This window comes from Cucumis melo, chromosome 6, assembly GCF_025177605.1.
Source record: "Cucumis melo cultivar AY chromosome 6, USDA_Cmelo_AY_1.0, whole genome shotgun sequence".
Taxonomy (NCBI): domain Eukaryota; kingdom Viridiplantae; phylum Streptophyta; class Magnoliopsida; order Cucurbitales; family Cucurbitaceae; genus Cucumis; species Cucumis melo.
The window spans coordinates 18,340,540-18,351,219 of NC_066862.1; the positions used below are offsets into that span (position 1 = coordinate 18,340,540).

The window sequence follows — 10,680 nt, forward strand, 5'->3', positions numbered from 1 at the left end:
AATTTAAACGATCGTGTACAAACAGATAAACAACCGTGTACAACAAAAATCTTTTAGTCAAATCTAAACGACCGTATACCAAAGAATCTTGAAAAAATAAACGATCGCTTAGCAAAACAAATCATTTAGCCAAATTTAAATGATCATGTACTAAATTTTGAAAAAAAAAATCATTTATATTTGACTATCCAAATCTAGATGATCACGTACCAAACAATAACCAAATCCTAAACGATCGTGTATCAAATATATATTATGATAGGCAGTGTTGATGAGACATTTTTGGTATTTTCATTGTGGGCATGTGGATTTTTCCCGTTTTTGAATTTGTTCGTAACTATTTTACTGTTTTATTATATTTTTGAAAAGATCCCTTAAATTATAACTATCAAAATCTTGATTGCTGATTATTTTGCTCTTCATTTAAATTTTGTTGTGGGCAACTAATCATATTATAAATTTAGTATAAAATTTAATCATTTAATTAAAACTTTGCCATAGTAGTGATATTTAAGTTGATATCTTTTAGAAAGAAAAAAAAGTGAAAAATTCCGTTGAAAATTCACATCCCGGTCTTTGTAGGGATGATGAATGGAATGAGAAACAATGACGAAAAATTCATGAGGACCCTGCCTCCCAGACATATCCAGTGTGGTAAGTCAAGTTCTCTCAATTACTTTTAAGTTATGAAGAAAGTTTTAAATTAAGTTAAATTAACTTGATGAATTATTATTTTGAAATTTAATTATTAGACCCTAACACGTGTTGCGAGTAATTTTACAGGGAGGATAAAATTGACCTAGAAAATGCAATAAGCATCAAACAAGAACCATAAGTTCAAGCCAAAAACCAACATTCTAAAACCCACCGGAGGTGTAGAAAAAGAATCCATGACAAAATTAAATATACCACTTGAGTATGAATCTTCAAATTTGTCAGGAATGAATACTAAAACCTAATTATAATAGGTCTAAAAGTAAATAATCCTACCAAATCACTAGAAGAAATCTGGTCTTTAATGTCGGGTGGAAAAAATGAAAAATGAGCTTTAATGTCGGTTTTCAAAAGGCGGATGTTTAATGTCGGTTTTAAACCGACATTAAAGATAAAGCTTTAATGTCGGTTTAAAACCGACATTAAACATCATGTTTTTTAGAACCGACATTAAAGGTCTTTTTATTTTATTTTTTATTTTTTTAATTTTGTAAAAAGTTGAATTTTTCTCTCTCTTACTTTACTCTTTTCTCCTTTCTTCTCTACCAAACCCTACGAAAGAAAGGCTTTCTCTCAACATTTCTTCCCTTTCTTCCTTTCTCAATCTCATCAATTTCTTCCCTCTCTTCTCTGATTAGTTGTCGTCCCCACCATCACAGCCATCTCTCATACCCAGCTTGTGCTCGTTCGTCGTCGTATTTCTTGTATCATTTAAAAAATCTTCATTCTCTCACTTTGCATCTAACCATTAGGATGTGGCGCAAAATTTCCTGTTCAATGGCATCGACGAGCTTGAAAGCAAAAGGTTTCTGAATTACTTTCCGGAGTTTCGCTGCGAACATGGTACAATCAACACGAAACGTAGTATGGCAGGAAAGTCTTACGAACATCGACCTTGGGATGAAAGAGGTGAATTTATTGGAGATACTATCAAAAGTTGATGTTAGTTCTCTGCCTTACTAATGTTTTTGGTTAAGTAAATTGATGTAGGTGTAACTTGTACGTTAGACTGAGTTCAGAGTTTGTTAAGTTATTGTTTGCACGCAAGTAGTTGGATGCACTGCCATTGAAGTGATCAATTTTTCAATGAGCCACAACAATTTTTGGTTTGTTCTATGAGCTCATCCAGTATTCAGATTTTATGTTTATTTTGCAGCATGTCTTTATGAACTATTGTACTTTTAGTTGAATATATATATATATATATATATATATATATATATATATATATATATATATATATATATATATATATATATATATATATATATATCTGCGTCACTGGCCTTATAAGGAGAAGCATCGAAATGGGGAAGAAGAAGAAGAAGAAAAAAAAAATAGTAAAATTGACAGACCCATGTTGCTGGAAAGAGACATGTGGATGCTGGTTTTAACTTAGAAAACAGAAAAGAGGAAATTTTATTATCATCAAATTGAATTTTGGATGAACCAATCATCAGTTGCAATGTAGTGGCCCTACTTTATTTTCGCCCTTTCAATGATCAACAAGTCAAATTGTGTCATTTTCCTTATGATTTTTCTTTAGGAAAAAGAGTTTTTAAATGGAGATAAAGTAGAAAGTTCAGTACTAATTATATTAGAAAAGAAAAGAAGTGCTTAGGACCATGTATATAACATCATCTTTTCAGTGAATAATCATTAGTATTTTAATAATGGATATGAAGTTGCTCAATATAAGAAAAGGGACCAGCTGTAAAACAAACTCCATTTTGCCATAAAATGTATATTATCCTTTTATGTTAAAAGATCCCAAAAAAGTAGTGTTAATCTTTTTATTTGGTGGGATTCCTAGATGTTTGAGCATTTAAATCCTCGTATGTTATAGTGAATGGATGAATAATAGTTGATTACAGCATGAAAAATGACCATTTCTAGATTGTGTGAGCGTTTTGTTTGGTTTTTTAGTATTATTTTTGTGAATGTAGGTTGTTCAAAAGATGCAAACTCCTAAGGAATGTTGGTTTTAACATAGGAAACATTTTGTATCATTGTATTATTTATTTCTTTTGCCATTAAACTAAAAGGTTTTGGTTAATATTTATATTCTTCATCTAAGACTTGCTACTATTCTGGTATATAGGTGATTAAGGGGGTTTCCCATGTACAAAGTAGAAGAATGGGCAGTAAACTGAAGTTTGAACTTGAGAGATTTCTCAATTTTGATTTGTGTTCTTCTCCCTATACTCAAACAAATAAACACAAAGAAGGACGCTGAGCTAGAAACAGAGGCCATGGTAAAAGATAGTATTAGATTCATCAACTTTTGGTGTTATATTATTAATTCTGATTTAAATCTGAATTTGTTATTTGTTTGCAATTGGTATATGTTGCTAAAAAAATCAACATCTTTTAGTCCTTTTTGCTTACTTCTCTTACGCTGTTTGGTACTATCCTGCTTGGACATTGAAATTGCATTTGTATTAGTGCATATTTTTATGTTCTTTGATTGCTAAGTCTTATGAATCAAAATTTACTTATTAATTGTTTTAGGTTTCGTGTCTTAATGTCAGGTTCTGCTGTGACTTCAGTTTTCTGTTGTGTTGGCGCACTTGCTATAATGGGTTCTCTACAACATATTGACAAGGATCTCCTTGTCTAGTGATTATGTGAGCGGCAAGTCAAATCTGGAGGTCCTAGTGGTCGACCCGAGAAACTTCTTGAATGTGGGTTCGAACTCCTATTACATACTCTAACCAATTCTTGGCTTGGAAGTTATTCATACTCTCCCACTCACCAACTTCATTGTGTTGCTTCAGTTTTGCTACTCACGGTGGGTTCTTTGAAACTTGATCATGATTGACAGAGTTTACTGGATTAATAAGGAAAAACTCATTAAGTTCATCTTAGACTGTCAGTTTGTTAAGCCAAATCTTCTTTATCTAGATTGGATTTATGTATAAGGGGTAATTATATTGCTTTTAACGAAGTTAACTTCCATAACATAACATAACTATTGAAAGTTTCAGGACACAGAAAATGATGGTATTTCAGACAGATCGGATGGTGCTGTTGATGTCTACCACACGTGCTTGAACAGAATTTTCTTGAGCAAAAAAATAGTATCCTCCAACGCTATCGATTGAATTAAATTATTATTCTTTCAGAGATTAGACGATGCATGTCATGGAGGGATTTTAAGGAGTACATTGATTTGAACACCAACTTTGTAATTGTTTCACCTTGTTTTTCTTTGTAGATGTCTGTTTCATTTTAAATTTAGTGAATGGCAATACTTTTATGAAGCCTGACAATATCACAGGGATACTTGCTGTAGCTTACTATAGAATGAGTCATTTTATATGTAGCAGTTGAACATAAAGTTCCTTTACAATAAGAAATGAAAACGGGAAGACTTGTGTGGTCTATGAAATCTTCCTTTAGGTGTTAATCGGGATTTTGCCACCTGCTCCTTACAAAAAGAAGTATCATGTCCAAAAATAGACTAAAGTTCCTAGTGTTAGTTCCTAATGTTGGTATTCTAGAGTATCCAGCTTTGTCCTATTGTTTATCCTCATAAAAGATGTAGATCAACACAAAGATAATTTATATTTTTTTCTTGCAGAGACTTGCCTCTGATTTTCTAGACAAGTATATATTTCTGGCTGTTGGAAGAGTGGGTTCGAGCACTGATCTAATTGCTCAAAGAGTTGAGTATGTTCATGAACCTCACAAGAGAAGTCATTTATTGGACCTTCTTCACGCACAGAGGGCAAATGGTGTGCAGGGCAAGGTATATGTTCCATATTTTTACATCATTGTGAGGATTTGGGTTGATCTAGTTTTCGTTTTTAAATAATAATCACTTATTTTATTAATTGATCTCTAATTGACTTGTGCACTCCTGACCTCATATTTCTAGGAAAGGATATTAAATCTTAGGCATTGATCATTTATCTTTTTCCCAAATTGCTAAGGAAAGAAGATTCTTATATAATTTCTGTATTGACAGCAATCTCTTACTCTGGTTTTTGTGGAGACAAAGAAGGGAGCTGATGCTCTTGAACATTGGTTATGCCTCAATGGTTTTCCTGCCACTACCATTCATGGTGATAGAACACAACAGGTTAGTACGTCAGTTTTTGGCATATTTCATTCATCGAGAAATTGTGAATGCTCTGCTCCATCAATACATGGTTTTCTCCCCTTATCTTTAAATGGATCCCTTATTTTTAAGGTGGGTCTATAGGTCAGTGGTAGAGCTATAAACCTCAAAAATAAATGAAAGGAACAGAAAAAGGAAATAAAAAGGAGGAAGGAGGAAGAAGTAGCTTTTAATAGAGGAATTCTTGGTTCTTTTTATGGTTTAATTTGAACTTGGGAAAATTACTAAAGTTTTTTCTTTTATTGGACCTATTGGTAACATCAATGGAAATGTTTAAACCTCTATTTGAACGCTTGTTTCTCATTAAACAAAAAAGAAAGGAAAGAAAAACCTACTCGAACAATTCATTCCACAAAGCTAATTTCAGTTTTGAAACTAGTATTCCATAAGGAAGCTATTAATTAAGTTGATTTGGATTTTGCATTGTAGCCTGTTTTTGGCTAGTTAGTTCAGGGTTAATCTCAACATTTTGGAATCTAACACTTCATAGAAAGTCCTGGTCAGTCTGAGTGATGAGATTTCTTTCTAATCTACACCTGCACCTGCTCTTCTACCTAATTGATTGATTTCTTTGCATAGTTCTTTTTTTTGAACTCTTGGACTCACATGTAGGTTTTGGTTTGTGATATGTGGTTTGCTTGCTTTGAACGACCTTTTTTTCTCTTAAATAAGTTGGTTTCTGTTTTTTACATTTTTGTTTTGTTTGTGATATGGGTACTTAGTTACGTAGGTTTCGGTTGCGAGGACTTGCAATTATAACTAGGTCATAACATTGTTACTTATCAATTCAACCATCTTGATGTCTTTTACAGGGAGCTATCACTAAACAAATGACTACAATAGAAGAAATGGTTGCAAGTGAGTACAATTAGCCAGACCCTCATCTTTATGACAAGATCTTGAAGATGGTCATTTGTGAAGCGTTCTAGTTTGCTATTAGTTTCAGTTTTAGTTATTGCTCTCTCAATATATTCTTTTTCTTTCTTTCTTTCTTTCTTTTTTCCAAAGGATGATTAGTGTATAATAATTAAGATTCATAATTTCTTTGTCTTTGGAGCCAAGTTGTATATAAATGTACACATTATTAAGATTTCATTTTGTATATGTACAAGTAAAAGATTTTATTTTTAACTATTTGGTGTCATACAAAATGGACAATAATGCAAGGATTTAATAAAAATAAATTTGAAAAAACGATATTAAAGACAGCTTTAATGTCGGTTAAAAAAAAAATTAAAGACATCTTTAATGTCGGTGGAAAAACGACATTAAAGATGTATCATAAGTGACATTAAAGACATATTTAATGTCGGTTATCCACCGACATTAAAGATAAACCGACATTAAAGGCCTTCAATAACACCTTCAAAGATGTCGGTTTATAATCGACATTGAAGGCCTTTAATGTCGGTTTATAACCGACATTAAAGATGTCTTTAATGTCGGTTATAAACCGACATTGAAGCCCAACCGACATTAAAGCCCTTTAATAACGCTCGCAAAGATGTCGGTCGCCAAGTGACATTAAAGGCCTTTAATGTCGGTTTTAAACCGACATTAAAGGCCAGTTTTCTTGTAGTGAATATGCCATAAAATCTCTTGGATAGCCAACTAAATTCTCTAAATGAAAAACAAGCAAGTTGACGTTAAAAGTATTAATCTTGAAATCTATAGATCAAATTGAAACAAAATTGTAATCATAATTTTATAACATCTTACGATCTAAAAGATTCCGATTAAAATCTAACTCAATTTTTTTTTAAAAAAAAAAGAAATTAAAAGAAAGTAACATCTTAAATTGTAACCACTACAATTTATTTAATGATGTGTTTTCTTAAGTTAATGAAAGATTTGGGCAAATAGAGCGAAAGGAAAGAAGAGAAAAGAAAAGAAAAGAAAAGAAAATGGGGGGGGGGGGGGGGGAAGAAAAGGGTGTATAGAAGTATAAAGTGCATAAAGTTGACTAAAGCGATAAAAGTGGAAGAAATAAAGTTGAAAACGGCAAGAGAAGACAGATTTGGGAAGAAGATGATTAGGTGATTGGTTGCGGGTCCACAATGTGCGTGGGGCTCTATTATTCTAGTCAAGAACTCTATGATTTCCGCGGCGAGTGTTGGAATTAAGCCTGAATCCAAACACAACCTCCTACTCCTACATTTCTTTGTGTAGTCAAACCTCTGTCCTCTTCCTGGTCTTTCCACCCACCCAATCTTCCTCCTCTGTTTGGTAGCCAATTTTGAACAAACCTTTTTTTCTTTTTAATTAATTCTATTTTGACTTTTTGTCCCTAATTCCACGTATATTATAAAAGATTCTTGTTAACGTTAATAAATAATTATATCACATGCAAAACATTTAGTTTTTTTCTTTTAATTTAACACCATTCATCAAATATCCTTAAAATACCAAAACCCAACAAAATGTTGAATACAATAAAAAGTTGCAAAAAGATACTCAGCACATATTACACCCATGCATCATCACGATATTTTGTGTAGTAAGTCATTATCTGACAAGGACTTACGTGACTATAATCTTAATACTATTGTTGAACCACTTGCACTACAAGAAATTGGGTCTACTATGACAGTTCATACCATCCAAAATTAAAAGGAAATTAGAAAAATCTGTCATAAAAGGTCAAAATGCGCTTTTTTTGGCGGGAAAAGGCGGAATTTTTCGGATTTGAAGGATTTATGACAGTTTTTTAACTGTCATAAATCTATGACAAATTTTAACTGTCATTGAATATAAATAATAAAATAATTTTTTAATTATATATTTTCTTATCTTGTTTACTTTGAGTGTTGAAAAGAAGAAAGAATGGTGAAAAGTGAATTCAATGGGAATTGAAGGGCATTTTGGTCATTTTATAATAATTATTATTAAGTTTAAAAAAAAAAGAAAAGGATGGAGAATAATATTTTTTTTCCTTTCTTCTTCTTCTTCATTTCTTCTGAAGAACGACACACCCCCCTCTCTTTGATAATTTCTTCCGCCGACTTCTTCTCTCGTCGTCGTCTTTCCTTACCTCTCCATCGCTCTCCTCCGCTCACCGTCTCCCTCTTCTGACGATCAGCAACCCACCGGTTATCCCTCGCGTCACCGTCTCCCTATCTCCTCCAGCCGACGCCATCACCTGGCGACCAGACTCATCAGAGACAAACATCTCGTCCCTCTTCTGACAATCAGCAACCCACTGTGATTCGTAACCCCCTCCGTCTTCTTCTTCATCCGGCGAGTATTCGACATTAGGCGAGACTTCGACGTCCAGCCACTGTTCGACTTCTGCCCAGGTTCGAGTTCGGCGCACGTTCGACTTTCACCCAGGTACGACTTTCGCTCTGATTCGACTTCCGCCCACGGTTCCGACGCATACATATGTAGTAATTATTGTATTTTGATGGGTTGTAGGTCTTAAACGGTACCTTTAATTTGCTTTTCCGGCTTTGATGGTAACTACCACATCGCTTCGTATGGTTAATCGGAATATGTTATATTAACATTGGGGGATTTGGGGTGTGGAGGCAATTTTACTTTGAAATTCCTATCTGATTTAATTCCTGGAATAAAAAAATACCTCAGATTACATTAGGGTACCATCAGATTCTTACTAAAATGAACTCTTGTGCTTCTACTTGAGATTTCCAAAATCAAGTTCATTGGGATGGAACAACAAATGTTAAGGAATCTCTTGGCCTTTTTAAGATGGAAATTAATGTCTGATGTTTTTACATGGTAAGGCTGTTGATATTTCAGCCATTCACTATCTTATGGTGGCGCTAATGGAGGTAAGGAGTTTCAACATTATGATTTTATAACTTGTTATTTGGAAACCTGTTCTTATCTTCGTGTGAATTTTATGGTAAAATGCTTGCTTCTTCTGCCATATTCGAACTGAATTACACTAACATGAGTGTTTCCTTCATCTCTTTATACTTTAGGTTCGAGTTGCACCTCTTCTTGCTAGATCTAATTTGCTCATTACCAGGGATATAGAGTGGGAAAATCTGGTTTTTGGGCTTGAGCAGGTAACTCTTTTTCATCACTTGTTTTCTCCTGGTTAGTTATTCATGTGCAGATTTTTATGTCATGCTGTTTAGTGTGTCAACTTATTTAGTATACCTTGAAAATTTTTGTGGAAGTGTTAAGAACTTAACTGCTTCTTGTGATGTTTGAAGAAAGAAACCTTCAATAAGTAGTACCTAACACTTCAATAGCACTGCGGTGAGTCCAAGTGGTGGTGTTCTTATGGAACCACCTTCTTCCTAATATTTCAACGTGTTTTGAAGCTTTCGTTGTTAGCTATGTTTTGTTTCTGTGATTTTCAGTCTCTCTCTTTTCCTGCTTTTATTTTCTTTTCATGGTCTACACTCTGTAGTCAATGGTTGGCTGTGTTTTGTTTCTCCTTTTATTTTCTTAATGAATTATGGATCCTTGTTCCAGAAACAAAGTGATTGAGCATGTGCTCTCTTTTGTGCTGAAAATGGTGGAATTCTCTTATTATGACATGTCATTTTAAAATGTTAATTAGGTTAATTACTATGGTGTGGATTTCATCTTTTTGTTGTATTTGGTTAAATAACCGAAATGAATTTCTCAAAGTTAGAGTGTTTATACTATTTTGAAGCTCTTATGAATTATGCTTATCTGGAAGTTGAGCATTTAGAACTAGTTTTTTTAACCCCATTTTATTTTTCAATAATGAGGAACAAAGAGTTTATGTATCTAGAATGGGATTGGTCGGCATGGGCAGTAGAGAGGTTACTGAAGATTAGCCTGTGAACCGAACATTGGAAAAGGGATTGTTGCTGGAGTTTAAGAAGGATTCGGAGAGGGTATTACTGGCAATTGCTCAGAAACCTGATGGAAAAAAAATTGATGGTGTTCGATCAGGTTCTAGTAAAAACAACTACCGCATCATTTTGAATAGACTACTAGGTTGATTCATGGCTTATTATTATAATTTTTTAAAAGTTGAATTAAAGTATTCAATCCATAGCTCTAATTTTCTCTTGGTCTATCACTTTTCTTTAGCAGAATGGTGTTACATCGTCTATTAAGCCACAACAAATTACATACTGATTGGTGGTGATTTGAACCAATAATTATGAGTGCAGGACCCGACATTGCTGGAATTTGCATGGCTTGAACTTCTTGAACAAAATAAGGCAGTGACTATCGAAGAATTAGCTGAGGTTATGCGCTCTCTGGTGTTTTAGATAATTTTGCGATCTTGTTCTATCACTAACTATAGCTCTTTCTACATATGATTTTTGGGAGTACAGAACCTATGAAAAGCTATTGTACGCATCTGTTATTATCAAAAGATGAATTATACTTCACTGTTCTGCAGACAAAAGGTTGCGATCTTTTTATGGTCCATGACCTACTGACCAAGTATGCATTATATTTTAATTCAAAAACTTCCTTTTATTTAACGATTAGATCCCAGCTACTAGATTATTCTATGGTGGTGCTTTCTGGAATTTACGTACACTAAAAAGGATTGTAAACTGATAATTTCTGCTTTCAAAAGATGTGAATGTTCAGCTACAAGTTGTTGGGTAATAATTTGGTAAATGTATTTAAAGCTTTCTGGAGTTCATATAATTTTATGTGGTGGCAATTTATTAATCCTAAATAATTAAATATTATCAAATCAATTCCATGTCCATCTCCTCGTAGCCATTAAAAAGATGTTTTTCTTCACCAAAACTCATAAATTGTTCTAATAAAACCACATATTGACTTTTTGGGGGTTCTATTTTCAAAAATGTAGTTGGATGTGATTCTTTTATATGAACTAATTTAAAGAATTCAAATCTTGTTGAAGATATATG

General features: G+C 33.3%; 1 protein-coding gene across 6 annotated transcripts; it reads left to right on the plus strand.

The window, feature by feature from the left end:
- The first annotated feature begins 1,250 nt into the window (after positions 1–1,250).
- On the plus strand, positions 1,251–5,935 carry LOC127150060 (DEAD-box ATP-dependent RNA helicase 52-like). 6 transcript variants are annotated; one of them, XM_051086809.1, is made up of 8 exons: positions 1,254–1,623; positions 1,705–1,820; positions 2,816–2,969; positions 3,246–3,505; positions 3,702–3,901; positions 4,298–4,465; positions 4,685–4,798; positions 5,650–5,935. In XM_051086809.1, the coding sequence occupies exons 5-8, from the start codon at positions 3,854–3,856 to the stop codon at positions 5,707–5,709; spliced, it is 390 nt and encodes a 129-aa protein (XP_050942766.1). In that variant the 5' UTR covers positions 1,254–1,623; positions 1,705–1,820; positions 2,816–2,969; positions 3,246–3,505; positions 3,702–3,853; the 3' UTR covers positions 5,710–5,935. The 6 variants fall into 6 exon arrangements, 5 of the variants coding, with proteins under 5 accessions (XP_050942766.1, XP_050942765.1, XP_050942763.1 ...); XR_007821991.1 differs by lacking the exon at positions 1,705–1,820 and having other exon boundaries at positions 1,251–1,656; positions 3,702–3,794; XM_051086808.1 differs by lacking the exon at positions 1,705–1,820 and having other exon boundaries at positions 1,254–1,656; positions 3,226–3,505.
- Positions 5,936–10,680: the final 4,745 nt, after the last annotated feature.

Coding starts and splice junctions, on each gene's coding strand:
- LOC127150060 (XM_051086808.1), top strand. CDS start 3,854: ATGTCATGGAGGGATTTTAAGGAGTACATTGATTTGAACACCAACTTT. Junction 4,466..4,684: donor CAAATGGTGTGCAGGGCAAG/GTATATGTTCCA, acceptor CTGTATTGACAG/CAATCTCTTACTCTGGTTTT. Junction 4,799..5,649: donor ATGGTGATAGAACACAACAG/GTTAGTACGTCA, acceptor TGTCTTTTACAG/GGAGCTATCACTAAACAAAT.